The 21,844-nt window shown below is 39.2% G+C and overlaps 1 protein-coding gene across 3 annotated transcripts in view; it reads left to right on the top strand.

The window, feature by feature from the left end:
- Window positions 1–21,844, top strand: part of LOC130829954 (cyclin-Y-like protein 1) — a 75,112-nt gene that overhangs the window by 39,010 nt on the left and 14,258 nt on the right. For 2 of the 3 annotated variants that reach the window (XM_057696646.1, XM_057696645.1), the window contains 4 exons: window positions 4,030–4,104; window positions 5,966–6,000; window positions 10,958–11,058; window positions 20,740–20,775. In XM_057696646.1, the coding sequence (XP_057552629.1) occupies window positions 4,030–4,104; window positions 5,966–6,000; window positions 10,958–11,058; window positions 20,740–20,775 (247 nt within the window). The remainder of the gene's footprint in view (window positions 1–4,029; window positions 4,105–5,965; window positions 6,001–10,957; window positions 11,059–20,739; window positions 20,776–21,844) is intronic. The other variant, XM_057696647.1, reaches the window with a different exon arrangement.

The following is a 21,844-nucleotide window of genomic DNA, read 5'->3' as shown; positions in this document are numbered from 1 at the left end:
CTTACCATGCTCTGAGTTAGGGAGTGTAGGAATTCTTCTCTGAGGTATACATTGAGTTGTCTAAGGTGATAAAAATGAGTCTTGAGAGATCAGGACTGTAAATTCCAAATGTACAGCCTAGAGGAACAGAATTTATTTGATGCCATTATGTGAGCTTCTTTGGAATACTGCCTTTTTTCTCACCCCCCTTTTTCTGTTTGTTTTAGTGTGTTAAAGTAATAAAACTTTAGAGTTGAAACAGTTACATTGCATAATGTGAAATGAAATGAAGGTACCTTACAACCCAGAAAGGTTCTTAAAAGTCCAAGCAACTGAGTAAAATGCTCTTTGGAAATATGCAAAGCCAGGTATACTTACCTATATGTCACCTCTCAGTCATGATCACTAACACACTGATTGAGGATTAAAATAAGGCGAGAGTGAGAACCAAGGTAGAGGCAGATACAGAAGCAGTTGGAAACCAGAGTTGGGAAGTTTGGAAGCCAGGATTGTTAGAAGCTGGAAAAGCAGGAGCAAGGCTTGGGCGAGCAGTAGACTGGCAGGTGCAGGAGCCTGCTGTGTGCCCTCTGGTGAGGCAGCCCAGCTCAGGGCTGGCTGGCAGGAACTCCCTGACTGGGGTGGACAGTGTGGACTCAAAGGGATGAAATCATCAGTTTACATGGTAATTGTAAGAGTTGTAATGTTTGTATTATGAGCCATAAAACTAATACACTGTGCAGTATAGGGATGCTAGGGCAGTTGAGTAAACACAGTAAATCTTTAAGGAACCTGGTGCCCAGCAGTTGGCCCAGAAACTGTTTAATTGGAATATATTGAAATCAATATGTTGAAAGTAGTCTTTTTCTGAAATATGGTGCTTCTGTCAGATGATTTCTTGGTCACGTCCCTCTCCCTCTAATATTTTGACAAAGGAAAAATTATTTATTGACAGTTTGATAGCATAATTTAAACACTTTTAGCCTTCAGGAATGCATATCATTTGTTTTAAATTGCCTATATTTTCACACGTTTAATATCTGCAGTTGAGATGGATCTGAAAACGGATAGAATCTTAGATTGGAGGAGAAGCAGTATTCAGTGTCAATGGTGTTTTGCAGGTTTCCTCTGAGGAATGTTTACATTAAGACCCGAGTTTAATTTTTTTTAATACTTTTTCTACATCGACCTATCATGCTGTCAAATAAGTTACACTTCAAATTGATAATACAAGAGTGATGGGTCTTAAAATGCAATTTAAATCACAACCCCAATCATTAGCTCAGGCATATTTCTTCTGGATTAAACTATTCTTAGAGGTGTCTAAAGAAATAATTTTAGGAAGAATTCACATATAAAATGCACAGTAATTTCCTGAAATCTCTCTAAACTTGTGTGTGGGTGTGTGTGGTGGTGGTTGGGGGGCGGGGATGAGCAGGATGGTGGGTGGTAATGCTTTGCTTACTACGTTGGCAGTCTTACCCTGTGATAGTGAAGAGTAGTAGGTTTCATCATAGTCTCCTTAGGTTCTTGGGAAGACAGTTAATGAGAGTGCAGAAATAGTGTAAGTATGAGTTTACTGTCTAATGGCTTATGTTACACAGTAAAGATGCAACCGTGGGGTGGAGAGCACTTGTTAGAACAGGAAGACCTAAATTGTACACTAATTAGAGCTTTTTTTTTAATGTGTAAGAAAAGCAACTAGAAGTAATGGTTGTGAATTTATGGGTTAAGTTTTAAACAGCATCGTTTTGGCTCAGATTTTTGTTCATGATATTTGTTAAAGGAACGAGCAAGTGACTTTTAGCTTTCCCCACCTTTATTGTGATCATCTGTACTGCTGATGAACCAGGTCTCCTTCAATTGCAGGTTAAAGAAAATCGATCTCAGAACAGCTTACATTTTTAAAAAAAGTACTGACTTGTAAAACCAGAGTTCACAGAGTAAGTTAAGCACTGCTTGACCAGGAGTGAAAGTGATCTCCTTAGAGCCTGTCTCCATTCTGCTTTCCTCTCTTGATGTCTCCTGAAAAGGCTTTCCCCTCGTGATAGCAAGAGGAGTGTCTGGCAGCTCCAGACTCGCTGAGGATCCTGGAGCACAGCTCTGCCTTTGTCTGTTTTCTTGGGAAGTCCCAGGACAGCTGTGATCCGCCAGTCCTTGGTCATGTGCCCATGTTTGAACCCCCTAGGATAGATTAGGGGCGTGCCAGCTTTCTTCTGGTCACTTGGGCTAAGTTTGCTTTGTTCTGCATGTTGTCATTTCTTTTATCCCAGCCTTCTTGATTTCTGTATTTAGATCCATCGTAGCACATCTTGGGGGGGAGGGGGCAGGGGGTGGGGGTGTTGCTAAAACTTGCTTCTGTTTGATTCTGGCCCTTACTTTTCTTGGTCTACCATTGAAAATTGTTAAGTTTTACCATGCCATAGACACTGATAAAATAATTTGGCTACTTTGCAAACATTTCTGCTCATGTTTTAGATTCAAATGTAGTCTATTTACTTTCTTTTTGGTACAGGTAAGTAGTCATGAATCCTTTCAGAAGCCTTAGGTTAGAGGCAGCTGTGAAAGTCTCTGCCTGTCACTTTGTGGACAACTGAAATTTATTTTCCCATTGTCTCAGTTTTCAAATATGTAGGGGAAAAAACTTTAAAATAATTTAATGGGTCTTTTACATAAAAATGTTGAATGAATTATTTTCTCGAAAAGCAGCTTACTAAACTTCAAATTCAGTGAAGGAATTTTTCCTGAAGAACAAAGCAATTGGTTTAGCTGTAAATTTCTAATGCTGGCAGTAACATTAAAATGGATGGCTCAGATTCCTGCTAAACTGGGAAGTCCCAAATTTCTGTTCGTGCCAAGTTCTTTTTTGGGGGAAATGGGATTCTAGGTAAACAAATTTGTGAAATACTGGGGTTAGACAGAATTCACTACTAGACTGCTTAGTTTTTAATATATCAGTGTGTATTCTTTTGATTCTCTGAGAGTCGGGGATATAGTGTATTTCACTGTGACCACCAAATCCCTCTGTAAAAAATAAAAGTTATTACGTGGTTTGGGAAATATTGCCTTAACCATTACTCTTTCTCTGAATCTTGGTCCAGTTTCTTAAAAGATGGGTTAAGTGGTTTGAGATGGACTTTGCTGAGGAAATGTCGTAGGGCTTTTATATTTATTTGTTTGTTTGAAACCATAAGCTTACGATCCTGTGTGGTGGCTGGCACTTGTTTTGTATTTCTGCCTAAATAGAAGACTATCCCGCCTTGGTGCAAGGTGGACTGCAGGCAGACCCACCTTTTTACGTAGGTATGGCTGAAATTTTTTCCAAGTAGCCTTATGATCTGCTCCAGAAAGTACTCTTCTTGAAGCCCCAAATTAATCATGCGGCATGGAATGAAGAAGTGAGAGTTTAGCTTTGGAAATAGAGGGCAAAGTTAAAAATCACTATCACGGAAGTGTTCCTGTAGATTAGAACATTGAACTTTTATGTAGTCCTCTTCAGTCTGCCATGATGAATAGCCCCCACGTAAACCACAGCCACCTAAATGAGTTCATTTGTTGAATGGTGTTAGAATTAGCCATTTGATTGTCTGAAGACCATTTGCCAAAAGCAACTCGCTATTTTTTGGCATGCTTGATATGTTGAGCTGGTATCTGACAATAGTTGGCCACAGCATAGTTTGCTTCTTGAGACTATTCCTGGAATGTGCTAGTAATATCATCTTAAAGGAGGGTGACTGAATTTTTAATTGATAAGTAGGAGGGGAGTCACATATATGATTCATCTAAAAGTAGCATCGATTATTTAGGTGCAAGTTAAGAAAAGTGTAAGTCATAGCCATGGTTTTATTCCACCTGTATGGAGAGTTTCTACAATTTTTCTGTTTCCCAATAGAATTTTTATATTGTTGGCTTTAACTAAAAGTGCCTTTTTGTCATTACTAAAAGCTCTTCTCAAGACTATTAAAAGTGATTGAAATCAGTGTGTAGCTATTTTAAAAATCATGTATTTTTCTACTCAACTGAATTATCACACCTTTTTCTCTTCCTACACAGATTTTGCTTTGGAAACAAACCCTTCTGACCAGCCAAGGGCAAGCACAATTTTCCAGAGCAAATCTCAAACGGATGGTAAGACACTGGTTTTTTGTCCCTGAGCAAAAGATTGAAAACGGTTTTTGTTTTGTATTATGGGAAGGATTTAGAAGAACTCTTACAATGGTTTAAATGTTTCATTTTTTTTCATGTATTCACTCATCTTATTTTAATATATGATGATTCAGTGTCCTTTAGTTGTCACTGTTTTAGTGAGGAGAACACTTAAACCATCTGTCGATACATTTTGCCACTTCTTTATCAACATCGCCAACTGGCCCCATGATTTAGATGTGGTCTGTTTCTCCATGATACTTTGTTCTTTCCCCCTTGCTCCAAAGAGCACACGTGTTAAAGATGAGTGATAGGGTTTAGGTCAGAGTTAGGTTTTCATTTGATCAAATCCAGAACATCAGTTGTTATACATGGGAATTGAGTCTTGTGATTCTGGCTCTGTTTTACAGAGTGCTCACCCAGATGAGCGTATCTCACATCCAGATTTATGCTACGCAGAACTTTGAAGCTATTCAAAACTTTCTCATCCTAATGTAGTGCTGTGCCAGGGTAATCAGAGCAACATGCCTTATGGGGTTTCACAGAAGATTATCCTCAGCATGTGAAACTCATGTAAATTTCCTGTGTCGTGCTTGTTTTAAGAGGAGAATCAGAACTGTAGAATTTTTGGCACTCCTGCTTGCCTTCCTTAATGTTATGTTAAATCCTAGTTTATTTGCCAAAAAGCCATCCATGACCAACTTTTTCAGTTGATGACCAGAGCAGAAATACAAGTGAACCTTCCATAACATTTGAAGTGATGCAGCACCGTAAAAAATGGCGTTTTCTTTGTTTCCCCATTAGATGGCTGGTTTTTAGGAAAGGGTATAACTCAGGAACAGCCAGGTGGAAGAGATGCAGAGGGCCAGGCACAGGGACAGGGCGCAGAGCTTTCATGCCGTCTCTGAGGGCACCACATGTTCACCAGCTTGGAAGCTCCTAGGGTTTTTAACTTGGCATTTTTCCAGTGTGTGTACTTTGTCTTGAGACAATCATTTCTGGTTAGGATTGCTCTATTTCTCAGTTTCTTCCAGAGCCATGAGCTGCTCACATGTAGAGAGACTGTGGAGACAGTAAAAGAAAAGTGGCCCCGTGCCCATCTCTCTCTTCAGTCTTAAAGAATTTGTGCCTGTAATGCCCATCCTGAGTTAAAGGGGGTGGTGTGGGAAAGAGTGTGGCCCAAGACCCTCTTTGACCTTTTATTCTCCTGGCCTTTGTTGGAGCAAAACAGTTTTGTGTGCTGTAGATAATGTTCAGTTAGGTTAGCACACTCATTTTAAAATTTAAATTTAAGATAGGTTACTTTCCAGTTGTGTAAAGACCCATGTATTTTTTCAGTAAGGTATTTGAGTAGGTTACCAATAAGTGATTCAGGATGCTTCCAGGGATACTAGTGCATTTAGAGATGAGTGCCTGGCCAGCTGGTTCTTCGAGTTGTCATCTGTTAGATGCTGGTAATTAAAGTAAGCTGTGTGTAAATGTAGAATTAGAATATACTACTGAATAGTAGTCCAGCTGTGCAGCAGAGTAAATTTTTGCATTAGCTACATTTCTCACCTGGCCTAATTTGCTTTGTTCTTTTCCTTTGTAAATGGAGAGTCTTTGGTTTGTCCCTAATACAGAATATCTGTTAGGTCAAAAAGTAAAACTTGAGTTTTTAGATTTTATTTATAGCACTCATCTTGCTGGGTGATTTAAATTATATATTCTGTTGGAAATTATTTTAGAAAATAAAATGGAATTTTATCTCATTATGTTATTGGTAATCCGTCAGATAGTGACAGCTTTTATTTTTCTGTGGCGTTTGTATCAGAATTCATCAGTTAATTTTTTTTATTCTTAGTGCGAGAAAAGGGGAAGAGCAACCATCTAAACCATGTAAGTAAACAGTTGCAAAGTGACGAAATTAATGGTTTGAATTAAAAATGTCTGCCACGAATCCTGAAAAATATGATGGATCCAATACTATTAGCGTGGACCTCTTTTTTGTAGATTTTCTAGCTCTCTTTTCCTAATTATCCAATGTATGCAGGAAAGTCTTTGACTTAGTAGTGCCTATTTTTTAAGGATTCTGACATTCAAGTTAAATTTCAGTAATATGGTTGTGGTATAAAGATCTGCCTTAAATTCTTTTGCCTTAATCTTTTGATCTTATTTTTTTAACCAAAGTAATAAACGTGTAATAGGTAAGTTAATTTTTAGCACTGTCCATTAACCTCTTGTCATAGCAGGTGAACGCTTAGCTTCCTCACTCCACCATGACCTTATTTCCCTCCCTCTGTTCCTTCAACATGTATCAGTTTTTATGAAATCAGAATCAATGTTTACATTATTAAGACTGTGAATATTATGTATTGCTGAACCATATAGTTCTATGACTGTGCCTCTTCCTTGTACACCATTCTTTTTCTTAAGTATTAATGACATTTGAGCACTTCTGCACTTCTCCAGGATACTCCAATCCCCCTCTTCCTAGCCAATGTGATCTCATACAGCTCCCTGGCCAGTCTCCCTGCTTTGACATCCTTCATTTCTTCCGTGGAATTAATTTCCTGACTATATTCACTTGCCTGTTTTCTAACAGCTGTTTTTTTCCCCAAATGTTGTAACATTTGTCACATGCCATCTGCTAAGCCACATCTGTTCCATTTTTTCCTTGGAGACGCTCTTCTCCAACCTTTTGTCTTCCTACTCCCACATAGACTAGTTTTCCCCGGCTCTGTGTCTCTTTTCCTGGGATATCTGTGAGAAGTCATCTGGGATCTTACATAACTGCTCTCTTGTGTTGGGTGCCTGATGTCCTAGATTCTATGTTTCCCTCTGTCTTGTTATACTCCCTTGTTTACTGGACACATTTTTCTGGGGAAAGGGCACATGAGCAGAAATTTTATAGAGATCTAGCCTCTCTGAAACTCCTGTTTGATAAAGTATAGAATTCTAGGTTGAAACTAATTTTTGCAGTTCTAAAGACATTTCCCTCTTCTTCTCATTGACAGTGTTGCTCTTAAGTCTGTCAACATATGATACATTGTACATTACCGGTTTTAGTCATTTTCCCCCATCCCTTCCTTCTCTGGAACCTTTTAGTACCTTCTCTCCCTGGGATTTTGAAATTTCATAATATGGTTTGGTATAGACCTTTTTTGTGTGTTTCTTTGATATTTTCTGGGTTTTTTTTTTTTCCTGGATTCCTATTATTCAGATGTTGGAAGTCCTAGAGCAGTATTCCTGTACAGATCTCTAATTAATTTCTTTCCCCTTCTGTTTTGCATTTTGTCTTTTTGTCCCACTTACTGGAGATTTCCTTGACTATACTCTAATCCTATTGAATATATTGTTTTGTCTACCTTATTTTTATAGAGTTCTTACATCCTGTCATTCTTTTTTTTTTCACTGATGCAATTTCTCGTCTTTCTGTGGATGTTTAAGATATTTTTTTAAAGTTTTCACTTACTTCTGAATTTTATCACTCTCATCAATTCCTTCTCCCTGTTTTGATCTCTTCCTTGTTGGGGCCTTCCCTCAAACGTGTGGTGGGCCCTGACTGTCTGTTAAGACCTAATTGGAAGCATCACTGGAAGGATTTGGGGGACCACGCCTCTGAATTGTGAGCCTGCTTTGGTTTCTGGAAGGCAGATTGACTTTCTTGTTCCTGTCGCAGTCATTCTCTGTAGGTACCAAGGTTGTGCTTCCTCTCTCCTGCCATGTCAGTTACCACTGCTTTATGTAGCCTTTTCATCTTTCAAATGTTAAAAATCATCTGCTGTCTTTATCCTGTCTTATGTATAGCCTTTATAGCATTTTTTAAAAATGCCTTTAATTCTAATGAGATGATATCTCTGAAGGAAGGGGAAGAGGAAATAGATTTGTGGTCAGTCCACTCAAACTTAGATTTATACTTTGAATATAGGTTCTACGTTTACAGTTTTAATTCAATATAATGATATTAATTCAGACAATATGTTTGATTATACCTTAATTAAAATATTGTACTTTTCTGCTAAGGCCTTTATGAAGAATTTAATTCAAATCACTCACCATACCGTATTGTTCATTAATGTGCAACATAGATGGAATATTATGTGTGAAGTATTACAAATTTTTAAGTTAAAGTCATTGATTCTTAGTAAACATATCCAAAACTTGTGAAAAGGGGGAGGACAAAAGTGACCTTTAGCTTTATTTTTTTAATGGGTTGAAGTCAGAGGCATTAGGCACAGTGAGAAGAGTCTCTGGGTGGGGGCAGGATTTCAGCAGTTTTGGGGGTTGTCACTAGCCTTCTAGGTATGATTATTTTTTCGTCTTTGCCATTAAACCTGAAGTCTACTAAGCAACCCTTTCCCCTTGTAAAGATTGTAAAACTCCATGTATTCTGTCCTGAGTGAAGATAAATACTGTTCTTCAGCAACCAGTTGAAATAATACCTATGAACATTAAACTGTCAGTAGCTGTTGGATTTTTTTTTTTTTTTGGATTTGAATTTTATATCCTTATGTGTGTCCGTGTAGTTTATTGAGGTTTTGAGCCAGCAGTGGTAAGGCTCTAATCATAAAGGACAGTTATCTTAAATTTTCAAGCAAGATGAGAGGAAAGTAACCTGCTGGCAGGTAATATATCCAGGCTTTGCTCAGAGGCTTTAATTCTGCCATTCTTCAGTGAATACTCGATGCTAAAAAGTTGGAATAGCTTTGGGAGTAGGCCTGCGGAAGTGTTTCTTTGGTAGGATCGAGCCAGTAGACTGTAAGTTGCTGATACGTTAAAGGAGCCCCCATAGGGCCGTAAGACCACAACAGAAAAAAGAAAATTTTAATAGAGGAAAACAGGGTAACTATCACCCAAAGCTCTACCAACTAGTCTCTAGTAAGGAAATAGCATTTCCTTACTATTTTTATTCTCCTCATATACAGAGTTTTGGTCAGAATTGACTTTTACTATGTGAGTGTATGTCATATTCTACCCTAATAGCAATGACCTTAAGAGATAACCTGCTTCATTTAGAAGAAAAGTATTTGAATGAATGAATTTTCATTTTTCATGCTGTATCTGTTTTTTGAGGTTCTAAAATTACACATTAACCAAATAGCTTAAGGACCATATCAGAGTTTGAGTTTGAAACATTTCTCGTTTGAAGGATAAATTAGTCCTCCAAATAGTGATACTTTTCAAATAGGTTCCATCTAGAACTTTTTGTTAATAAGGAATAAGTGGCTTTGCCATAAAACATCTGAAACAAGCAAAATGGTGTTTTCTATACCATTTGTATATTTCTGATTATTGGCTGCTGGCAATGTTTATTTAAATGCTGTGTATTTTAAAAAGCATCAAGTAGATTTTCTCCCTTCCTCACCTTTCGTGTATTTGTGGAATACACTGATGGGAGAGCGAGACAGCATGATGAAAACTATTTTATATTAATAGGAGGCAGGAAGGCTTATCTGAATGAGTAAACAAACAGAAACCAAAAACAAAACCAAGCATTACAATTGTTTGTATTCTGTGATGTTAAAGAATGCTGCTATTACTTTCAACTGCTGATAGTGAGCAGGATTTGGTTAGTGGCCTTACTTTAAGAAAGAGCATTGTCCTAACATCATTGAGGCTATTTTAGTATTTGACTATTGCTGCATTCTTGGGCTCTTCACAAATAAATGGATACTTCTAAAGTGTTTGAAAGATAGTTTATTCTCTAGAGGGTCTCAGAAAGTTCCTTGTCACCTATTCAATACCACTGCAGATAAATTCTCACGAATTTGTATCTTTAGTAAGATTTACCTTCTAGTTGTAAGTGATCTTAAAAAATTTCTCAAGCACTTGTGGAATCCTAATTTGTCCCACATTCTGTGCTCAGCAGCTGGAGGTAGGAGAAGAATCTTCCCTAACCTGGAGCAGCTTGCTTACTTATGAGGGCGATACCATGCAAGCAGTTGAGCCCATGTAACAGTTGGTAAATTAGATGTGTTGAGTGTACAGAATGGGAGAAGTTTTGTGGTGTGGCTGCTGGCAGATACATGCTGGAGGTAGATGGGGTCAGGCTTGCTGGGACAAGGAGGGAAAAAAAGGCGTTGCAGGCAGAGAGCAGAATGCGTGAGGCAGGAAAGTGTCATGAGGAGTGTCAAATATGTAGAAAAGAATTGATGAAATTTTGAAATGAATGGAAAGTATTCTCTGAGGTTCTCAATTGAGTAATGTGGTGGCAGTCTTACTTAAACATGAAGTGAGAAGTTAAACTCTCAGAGTTGTTTTATCTGTTTTTTGGATGTGAGAGAATTTTCAAGCAGTACCTTTTTGTCCTCCAGATAAGGAAATTGAGGCCCAGAGAGACTTCCGGCCCCGAGCTTGTTAGAGATAGAGCACCCCTGGCATGCCCAGCCTCTGATTCACAAACGTTTGTTTCGTCACTGTCTCATTATTGGCATTCATTTACTGCCGTGAAATGCTCTTGCATTGATACTACATAAAGTATTACATTTTATTGTAGTAAAGGAGTAGAAATAGAAAATCTCAGCTGCATTTCTTTGCTTAAGGAAAAAACACTGAAATCTTATTCTAAACTTTTTACATTATTATAAAGGTAATTTATAATAGGTGCTTGCCAGGTTGGATTGTAGGTACTATACCAAGGGCAGCATTTTATAAACCATTTCTCCAATCTCATCTGTGGAAGTTAGAGTGTAGAGGTTTCCCATAGAGCTTCACAGGATATCACACTCACACAGTTCATGGAGTGTAAGAAAAATCTTAATGCTTTATCGTTTGACATTTTAAGCGAGGAAAAAACACCCTTTTATAGGTTTAACTTACTGTGACATTTTCTTCTACTTCCCTTCCCCTTCAGGTATCTCCAGGGCAGCTTACTAAAAAGTATAGCTCATGCTCAACAATATTTCTAGATGACAGCACAGTCAGCCAGCCTAATCTTACAACCACAATAAAATGGTGAGTACAACTAGGTTGCCAAGGGCTGAGTGACAGAGACCCCCTCATTGCTAAAAGCACCGGAGCCATACGCAATTTCATTCATTTGAATTGTCCTTTTCAGTGATCAGGTTAAGAAACTGGTGTCAACTATATATTGATTTCAGGGACCTAACTATGGATTTTCAGTTTCCATTTTAATCTTAGAGTGCATGATAGAAGGAAAAGCCAGAGAGCAAATACGAAATCCCAGGAAAAGTATAAATCTTTATTTGATGCATTTCTGTTGTTTTGGTTTTTTTTTTCAGACTCTTTATTGGAATATATTTGCTTTACACTCTTGTACCCGTCTTTGAGGTACACCAAAGTGAATCAGCTGCATCTACACATATATCCCCACATCCCCTCCCTCCCGCAACTCCCCCCTACCCTCCCCATCCCGGCCTTCCAAGGCATCTCCCATCAAGTTGATCTCCTTTTGTTATACAGCAACTTCCCACTAGCTATCTATTTTACAGCTGGTAGTGTAAATATATCTATGCTACTCTCTCACCTCGTCCCAGCTTCCCCTTCACCCCTTACCCCACCCCCGTGTCCTCAAGTCCATTCTCTACTTCTGTATGTCCACTCTTGCCTGTCACTGGGTTCATCAGTACCATTTCTTCAGATTCCATATATATGTGTTCGCATACAGTATTTGTTTTTCTCTTTCTGGCTTACTTCACTCTGTATGACAGACTCTAGGTCTATCCACCTCATGACATATAGTTCCATTTCATTCCTTTTTATGGCTGAGTAATATTCCATTGTATATATGTGCCACACTTCTTTATCCATTCATCTGTTGATGGGCATTTAGGTTGTTTCCATGTCCTGGCTATTGTAAATAGTGCTGCAATGAACATTATGGGACATGTTTCTTTATGGATCATGGTTTTCTCTGGGGTATATGCCCAGGAGTGGGATTACTGGATCATATGGTAGTTCTATTTTTAGTTTTTTAAGGAACTTCCAAACTGTTTTCCAGAGTGGCTGTACCAGCTTACATTCCCACCAACAGTGCAGGAGAGTTCCGTTTTTTCCACACCCTCTCCAACATTTATTGTCTCTAGATTTTGTGATGATGGCCATTCTGACCGGTGTGAGGTGATACCTCATTGTGGCTTTCACCTGCATTTCTCGAATGATTAGTGATGTTGAGCATCTTTTCATGTGTTTGTTGGCCTTCTGTATGTCTTCTTTGGTGAAATGTCTATTTAGGTCTTCCGCCCATTTGTGGATTGGGTTATTTGCTTTTTTGGTATTCAGCTGCATGAGCTGCTTGTATATTTTGGAGATTAATCCTTTGTCCATTGCTTGGTTGGCAAGTATTTTCTCGCATTCTGAGGGTTGTCTTCTTGTCTTGTTTATGGTTTCTTTTGCTGTGCAAAAGCTTTTAAGTTTCATGAGGTCCCATTTGTTGATTCTTGATTTTATTTCCATGATTGATTCTAGGAGGGGGGTCAAAAAAGATCTTGCTTTGATGGATGTCATAGAGTGTTCTGCCTATGTTTTCCTCTAAGAGTTTTATGCTGTCTGGCCTTACATGTAGGTCTTTAATCCATTTTGAGTTTCTTTTTGTGTATGGTGTTAGGAAGTGTTCTAATGTCATTCTTTTACATGTCGCTGTCCAAATTTCCCAGCAGCACTTACTGAGGAGGCTGTCTTTTTTCCATTGTATTTTCTTACCTCCTTTGTCAAAGATAAGCTGCCCATATGTGCTTGGGTTTATCTCCGAGTTCTCTATTCTTTTCCATTGATCTTCCTTTCTATTTTTGTGCCAGTACTGTACTGTCTTGATCACTATGGCCTTATAGTAGGGTTTGAAGTCAGGAAACCTAATTCCACCAACTCCGTCTTTCCTTCTCAAGATTGCTTAGGCTCTTTGGGGTCTTTTGCGTTTCCATACAAAGCGCAAGATTTGTTGTTGTAGTTCTGTGAAAAATGCCATTGGTAATTTGATAGGCATTGCGTTGAATCTATAAATTGCTTTGGGTAAGATAGTCATTTTCACAGTGTTGATTCTTCCAATCTAGGAACATGGTATGTCCCTCCATCTGTTTGTGTCGTCTCTGATTTCTTTCATCAGTGTCTTCTAGTTTTCTGCATACAGGTCTTTTGCCTCCTTAAGCAGGTTTATTCCTAGGTATTTTATTCTTTTTGTTGCAGTGGTAAATGGAAGAGTTTCCTTAATTTCTCTTTCTGTTCTTTCATTGTTAGTGTATAGGAATGCAAGAGATTTCTGCACATTAATGTTGTATCCTGCTACTTTACTAAATTCATCGATTAGTGCTAGCAGTTTTGTGGTAGAGTCTTTAGGGTTTTCTGTGTATAGTATCATGTCATCTGTGAAGAGTGACAATTTTACTTCTTTTCCAATTTGGATTCCTTTTATTTCATTTTCTTCCCTGATTGCTGTGGCTAACACTTCCAAAACTATGTTGAATACTAATGGTGAGTGTGGACATCCCTGTCTTGTTCCTGTCCTTAGAGGGTATACTTTCACTTTATCGCCATTTAGGACGATGTTGGCTCTTGGTTTGTCATATATGGCTTTTATTATGTTGAGGTAATGTCCTTCTATGCCCATTTTCTGGAGAGTTTTTATCATAAATGGATGTTGGATTTTGTCAAAAGCTTTTTCTGCGTCTATTGAGATGATCATATGGTTTTGATCCTTCAATTTGTTAATATGGTGTATCACATTGATTGATTTGCATATGTTGAAGAATCCTTGCATTCCAGGGATAAACCCCACTTGATCATGATGTATGATCTTTTCAATGTGCCGTTGGAGTCTGTTAGCTAGTATTTTGTTGAGGATTTTTGCATCTATATTCATCTGTGATATTGGCCTGTAATGTTCTTTTTTTGTGACCTCTTTGCCTGGTTTTGGTATCAGGGTGATGGTGGCCTCGTAGAATGAGTTTGGGAGTGTTCCTCCTCCTGCTATAATTTGGAAGAGTTTGAGAAGGATGGGTGTTAGGTCTTCTCTAAATGTTTGATAGAACTCGCCTGTGAATCCATCTGGCCCTGGGCTTTTGTTTGTTGGGAGATTTTCAATCACAGTCTCAATTTCCGTACTTACGATTGGTCTGTTCATTGTTTCTATTTCTTCCTGGTTCAGTTTTGGAAGATTGTACTTTTCTAAGAATGTATCCATTTCTTCCAGGTTATCCAATTGATTGGCATATAGTTGCTTGTAGTAGTCTCTCATGATGTTTTGTATTTCTGAGGTGTCCGCTGTTACTTCTCCTTTTTCATTTCTAATTCTGTTGATTTGCATCTTCTCCCTGTTTTTCCTGATAAGTTTGGCTAATGGTTTATCAATTTTGTTTACCTTCGCAAAGAACCAGCTTTTAGTTTTATTGATCTTTGCTATTGCTTCCTTCATTTCTTTTTCATTTATTTCTGCTCTGATCTTTATGATTTCTTTCCTTCTGCTCACTTTGGGGTTTTTTTGTTCTTCTTTCTCTAGTTGTTTTAGGTGTAAGGTTAGGTTGTTTATTCGATCATTTTCTTGTTTCTTGAGGGAGGACTGTATTGCTATAAACTTCCCTCTCAGAACTGTTTTTGCTGCATCCCATAAGTTTTGGGTCGTTGTGTCTTCATTGTCATTTGTTTCTAGGTATTTTTTTATTTCCTCTTTGATTTCTTTAGTGATTTCTCGGTTGTTTAATAGCGTATTGTTTCATCTCCATGTGGTTGTATTTTTTGCAGTTTGTTTCCTGTAATTGATATCTAGTCTCATGGCATTGTGGTCAGAGAGTATGCTTGATACGATTTCAATTTTTTTGAATTTACCAAGGCTTGATTTGTGACCCAAGATGTGATCTATCCTAGAGAATGTTCCATGTGCACTTGAGAAGAAAGTGTATTCTGTTGTTTTTGGATGGAATGTCCTATAAATATCAATTATGTTGAGATGATCTAATGTGTCATTTAAAGCTTGTGTGTCCTTATTGATTTTCTGTTTGGATGATCTGTCCATTGATGTAAGTGGGGTGTTCAAGTCTCCTACTATTATTGTGTTACTGTCAATTTCCCCTATTATGGCTGTTAGCATTTGCCTTCTGTATTGAGTTGCTCCTATGTTGGTTGCATAGATATTTACCATTGTGATATGTTCTTCTTGGTTGGATCCCCTGATCATTATGTAGTGTCCTTCCTTGTCTCTTGTAATAGCCTTTACTCTAAAGTCTAATTTGTCTGATATGAGTATTGCTCCTCCAGCTTTCTTTTCGCTTCCATTTGCATGGAGTATCTTTTTCCATCCCCTTACTTTCAGTCTGTATGTGTCCCTTGGTCTGAAGTGGGTTTCTTGTAGGCAGCATATAGAAGGGTCTTGTTTTTGTATCCATTCAACCAGTCTGTGTCTTTTGGTTGGAGCATTGAATCCATTTACATTTAAGGTGATTATTGACATGTGTGTTCCAATGACCATTTTCTTAATTGTTTTGGGTTTGTTTTTGTAGGTCATTTCATTCTCTTTTGTTTCCTGTTTAGAAAAGTTCCTTTAGCACTTGTTGTAAGGCTGGTTTGGTGGTGCTGAATTCTCTTAACTTTTGCTTGTCTGGAAAGCTTTTGATTTCTCCCTCGAATCTGAATGAGATTCTTGCTGGGCAGAGTATTCTTGACTGTAGGTTTTTCTCTCTCAGGACTTTCAATATATTCTGCCACTCCCTCCTGGCCTGCAGAGTTTCTGTAGAAGGATCAGCTGTTATCCTTATGGGTTTCCCCTTATATGTTATTCGCTGCTTTTAATGTTTTTTCTTTGTGTTTAATTTTTGTTAGTTTGATTAATATGTGTCTTGGTGTATTTCTCCTTGGGTTTATTCTGTATGGGACTCTCTGCGCTTCTTGGACTTGATTAATTATTTCCTTTCCCATGCTGGGGAAGTTTTCCACTCTAACCTCTTCAAATATTTTCTCAGACCCTTTCTTTTTTTCTTCTTCTTCTGGGATGCCTATGATTCGAATGTTGGTGCGCTTAATGTTGTCACCAAGGTCTCTGAGACTGTCTTCCTTTCTTTTTATTCTTTTTTCTTTTTCGTGCTCTGTGGCAGTTATTTCCCCCATTCTATCTTCTAATCCCCTTATTCGTTCTTCTGCCTCAGTTATTCTGCTGTTTATACCATCTAGAGTATTTTTAATTTCAGTTGTTATCTAGTACTGTGTTTGTTTGCTCTTTAGTTCTTCTGATTCCTTTTTAACTGTTTCTTGTATTTTCTCTATTTTGTGATTGAGATTTTGGATCATCTTTACTATCATAACTCTGAATTCTTTTGCAGGCAATTTTCCTATTTCCTCTTCATTTATTTGTTCTTGTGTATTTTTACCTTGTTCCTTCATCTGTGGCATATTTTTTTGTCGTCTCATTTTCCCCCCACTTTGGATGGGTGGAATTGTGTTCCTGCTGGGTCTTGGTGTTAAGTTGAGAACCTCTGGGAGGTTCCTGGGAAGTGGGTTTCCCTGTCAGTCCAATGTTTTGGACTCAGAGCTCCCACCTCAGGAGCGCAGGCCTGACACTGGGCTTGTGTATCAAGATCCCACAAGCTGTGTGAAGCAGGGAAAACGAAGAAAAAAAAAAGGTAGGAGAACAGGAGGACAATAGCAAGCTAAAAACTACAATAGTAGGAAACTAACAGATGTGTTAGAAAAAATTTTTAAAAAAATGATGGAGCAACAACTGGATCGTAAAACAACTGCAATATCCTAGGTGAGGGGGTGGCAAGAGAAAAGAAAGAAAAAAAAAAGCCAGAAAAGGCCTTGGCTGTGGGGACGGGGCTTAGACAAGGGCAGTGGTGGGGGCGGATGTTAGGCAATGGGCCGAGCCTACGCTTAGAGAAGGCCCTGGGGGTGGTGGGGAATGGGGCATAGGTCCAGTGAGGTAGAGGGGCCTGGAAATGCCTCTGGTCCTGGGAGCAGAGGACCAGGTCAAGGTACCCAGCAGGCTCCCTGGGCCCAAGTTGGTGGGAGAGATGCAAGCACCTCCCCTAGTCCCTCCCCTAGTCCTCCAGTCTTGGAGGGCCCCTCCCCCTTGGCTTCTCTTATTTCCCACCCCCTCTCTCCTATTCCCCTAGAACCCTTACAGCTGCAGGGGGCACTGAAAGGCGGGAGACCACACTCTGATGCCCAACAGGCTTCCCAGGGCCAACGGGGCTTGGGTAATGCCTGCCGCACTTCCCCAGGTTTCCCAGTCTGGTAGGGTCCCTGTCTGCCTCTCTTCCTCTCCCCCGCCCCCCACTCTCCTAGGTTCTAAGCAGCTGGAGGGGGCCTGGAGAATGAAGGACCAGGTCGGGGAGCGCAGTTGGCCTCCCTGGCCAAGAGAGCAGGCGAAATGCCCTCCAGCCTCCCCTGTCCCCCAGTCTCAAAGCTCCCACCCCCTCCTGTCTGCCTCTCCACCTCCTCGCCCCTCCTCCCTCCTTCCACACCCCCCAGGACCCAGGCAGCCTGGAGGGGGCCTTGGAGGGTGGAGGACCCCACTGAGGAGGCCAGCAGGCCCCCCGGCCTCCTGGGTGGGAGAAACCCAATCGCGGTTTCCCCGATCTCCCCAGCCCCCAGCAGTCCCTCCAGGCAGGAACGTCTCCCCTCCCGCAGCCACCCCCCAGGGGTGCTGGTCCGGTCAGGCTTTCCCTTCCCCGCCCCCCTGACTTCCCCCAGGTCCTACCCGGTTGCTGCGGGGTTCCTGAGGTCTGCTTGGGCCTCAGGTCCCCCGCTGGCCTCTGGTAGCTCTTCTATTTGTGGGGGGACACAATCTCCACGTCTTCCCATGCCACCATCTTGACTCCGCCCCCCCGCCCCCCCCCCCCCCCCCCATTTTTGTTGTTAAGACCTTGATGAACATAATGAGAAGGAGCGGGCCTTTGTATTGGATAGTTCTAGACAAAATGATTTCTTTATGAGTTGTAGTCCTAAAACAATGTATACTACTTTGGAAGCTACTCTTAGAAGAAGGAACAGCTTGTCCCCTACTGGCACCATAGTGAATCTGCATTTAAATTTCATTGGATTTTGTCAGATTTATCCCACTGTGCATTTTTTTTTCCTGCACTATTTCTGGGTGAAATTTCACTTCTCCTTCCTGAACCCGAAAGAGGGGGAAAATACATCAAAGCAGTCTTAAGGAACACACTCTCAAGCTTAATTTCTTTGTAGATGCAGTTTGTTTGACTGAAGTTTTAATTTGAGATACATTTAATTTTTGTTCATATATCTATAAATACATCTCCAACACACCGTATCAATCACGGCAGAAGAACAATAAAAGAGGTGAAATTTTGGAAACATGGCTGTGGTTAGGTTTATACTTAAGACGTGAACAGTGTCATGAGGATGAAAACTGTTCATTAGCTTCTGGGAGCACCTCATGGTCCACAATTGGAGATGCACTTTCAAAACCCCCTAATGATGAACCTTTCGAGTTTATTTAAGAGAGAGAAGGTAAAACCAAACAGGATGCAGAGCTTTCTGACTCCCTTGGTGTTGTTCCCGGAACATTAATGTCTCCTTAGGATATGAATGTTGACTTTGCAGAGCACAGTTTGGGAAATGCTTTTTGAAAATATTAATCTCCTTCATTTTATTTTCCGTCTTAAAAAGATAAGTAATTTGTTGCTAATGTGCCAGCCTTTTTTTAGCTATGTAAATTATCAATAACTTCTCGTTAAAAACAGCAAGTTCCCAATCATAGTAATGCAACTTTCCCGTCTTACTTGTGATAATAGTTGTGGTCAAATCATGTTTCAGCAAACGCGGAGCCCTGTCTGTCTCTAAAGCCCTGAGTTTTGGCACTGAATGTTTTTATTTAGCCAAGACACTAAATCTGTGGGTAAAAAAATCACTGCTTTGGCTAGAGTCACAGCTTCTTTTGAATTCAAAAGAGCCTGATGTTCTAGTCTATACTTCAAACGTAGTTTTAAGGATTAACCTTGCTCAGACAAGTAGGTTTCATGCTTTTTTTCCCCAATCTAATGTAATTTTTGGAAGTACAATAAATTTTAATTAGCTCTCATTAAGTTTTAGAAATGATCATTCCGCACATTCATTATTGGTGAAATAACGGTTTACTGAGCTAATTAGTAGGGCCAATTGGCTTTTAGGAATGATTTTGAAAAATGTTTTATCATGAGATTAGTTTTCAATGGGGTAGTTGTTCTCAGTGGGGTAGGTGAGCCTTATTAGAATCACTTATGAAACTTTTTCAAGATATATGTCTCTAAACACATGAATTCCACCTCCCCCCGGCCCCCAAGACACAGTGTCTGTGTGTCTGTCCCTCTCTCTCACACGCACTTTTTGCCAAGCGGGGGAATGTTGCGAGGCATGATTCTATGGACAAAAGCATCCCGAGTGATTCTGATCTTAACCCTACCTCATTCATGCTAAACTGTGCTGCACATTGCAGTCACCTGGGGATCTTTAAAAACAATCCTGATACACAAGTCATACCCAATGCCAGTGAAATCAGAACATTTTGAAGCAGAAGCCAGGCAGTTTTTAAAGCTTCTCAGGTGATCCCAGTGTGCAGCCGAGCTTGGGAGCCACTGTCTGGTTTGAGGGTAGGAGAAAGAGAACTGCTTCTGATAATTGGTGGGACCTTGGGTAAGCCAGTTTTAAGCCATGGTTCCCTTATCTGTAAAATGAGTTGTTTTAATGAGTTGTCATCTAAGGTTCAGTGGTCCTTTCATCATATAACTTCTAATTCTGTGATTTTTAAAATCAATTGGAAGATGAAACTTTGAAGCACTAGAGAAGTTTCCATCTTTGATGCTGACAGTGTTACAGGCCTTTATACAAGTGCTAAGATTCTATAGACCTACTTATAAAATTCAGATTTGCCTTCCCTCACTTATTTTGAGTTTCATTTTAGACACTGAGAACAAAGAGAAACATATAACTTAACCAGAAAACCCTTTGTTGCCTCATACACAACATCTGTGAATAACTTAGAAATATAGGAACTTAAAGAGTATCTGAGGACTTGTATCTGTCTGTTCATTAATACTTTATTTTAAGTAATTTGGAAATACCTGTCAGTGGTCGTATACTGTGTTGTAGTATGCTGCATTATTAGCACTGCTTATTCCAGGGTAGCCAGACCTATCCTCAATTTTGTGGCTGTAAAATTTTGCTATTAAAATTTCTAATACTTAGGTAAAAGTGATTTTAAATCATTTTATTTGGTATAGAGCATTTTTATTATTTACTTTTAGGGAAATAATGGAAAATGGATGGGTAGGTGGATAGTGAACTCAATCAACTGAGATGCAGGGCCTAACAAAAAAGCCACACACGCACACACCACCTACTGTATGGCTTGAATCTAAGCATGTGTATAGATAAATATAGCTTGTACAGGACGAAAGTTTCTGTAGGTAGAAGGACAAATGACTGGGGAAATATGTAATAATTTATATATTATAATAACCAAAACACGTCTTCTCACAGCATATCTGGCAGTTTGGGTCTCCTAATTTTGCTAAAAGCCGAAGAACCTTAAACCAGAGGGAACGCACCCATGGAGTACTGTTCTGAATTAGAGGATGTCAGGGCCACTGGACATCTGGAAGGTCTTCCCTCCCCGCCAACCCCTTTCCAAAATGTCTTCAGGTCTAACATGATAAAAATCAATTATTACAATATATTTTTTTCCCTCCACAGTGTGACCTTAGCAATCTATTACCACATAAAGAACAGGTGAGCTCTTTTAAAACCTATCTTGTTATTCCAGCTAATTAATTTACAAGGTATCATGTTTAGTGTTAGGTGATAACTATAGACATTATTGGAGTAAGCTTTTATTAGAATGCTTTTATTATAATATTGAAATGAGTCTTTTATTTTTATCTCAAGACTTAATTCTTCAGTTACTGGGTCTCTCAGAGTATTTGTTCATGTGGGTTATATTGATATTTACTATATTAGAAATTGAAATTGAGAATTAAAACCTTAAATCCATTGTATGTGAAAACAGCGTTTTCCTTAGCACTATGGAAATTTTGAGCTAGATAATGCTTTGTTGGGGGGGTGGGGGGTCGTCCTGTGCATTGTAGGGTATTTAGCAGCACACCTGGCCTCTGCTCACTAGATGCCAGGAGCGCCTTCTTCTTTCCTCCACATGACGACAACCAGAACTCTGCAGCCATGGGCAGAAGTCCCCTGGGGGATGAAATCACTCCTGCTTGGGAACCCCAGTGTTTAACATAGGTCATTTTTTAAACTGTTTTCCACAACAAAAAAGTTGAGAGAAGAGTATCTCATTGTTCATCGAAGACAGCTGATTCTTATATCTGCTCTGTCTTCAGTCATCTGTTTTGAAGAAACAATATGAAGACGATCCAGCCTCATGCAGATATATAGTTGGAAAAAGGTGTATTTTTAAAGCCTTCAGATAATTTGGTATATTCTTTGATACTGTACTAAAAGTCCACATGTGCTAGTTTCTTAAATTATTTAAAATGGAATTCTAAATCATATCCATGAACTTGTAGTAAATACTGTGTTAATTAATACCCATTGAACTGTCATGCATACTGAAGTGGATCTTTTTACCTGTACCTGATTTTACATTACTATACGTCGGTCATTTGGAAAGTATTGGTTCACATTTCTTTAGACAGTGTCAAAAACTCACTTTTGTTAGTATCACCACCAGTCTTACCAGAAAAGTCTTTAAATATTGAGAAGTTGTCAAGCTCACAGTAGATCAAGCTCACAATAGGACTTACAAGTTTTCCAAAAATCCTGATATTTTTAGCTTGATGGC

This window comes from Hippopotamus amphibius, chromosome 10 (assembly GCF_030028045.1).
Source record: "Hippopotamus amphibius kiboko isolate mHipAmp2 chromosome 10, mHipAmp2.hap2, whole genome shotgun sequence".
Taxonomy (NCBI): domain Eukaryota; kingdom Metazoa; phylum Chordata; class Mammalia; order Artiodactyla; family Hippopotamidae; genus Hippopotamus; species Hippopotamus amphibius.
Note: the sequence above shows the minus strand (reverse complement) of the source record. Positions and strands in the feature narration are given on the sequence as shown.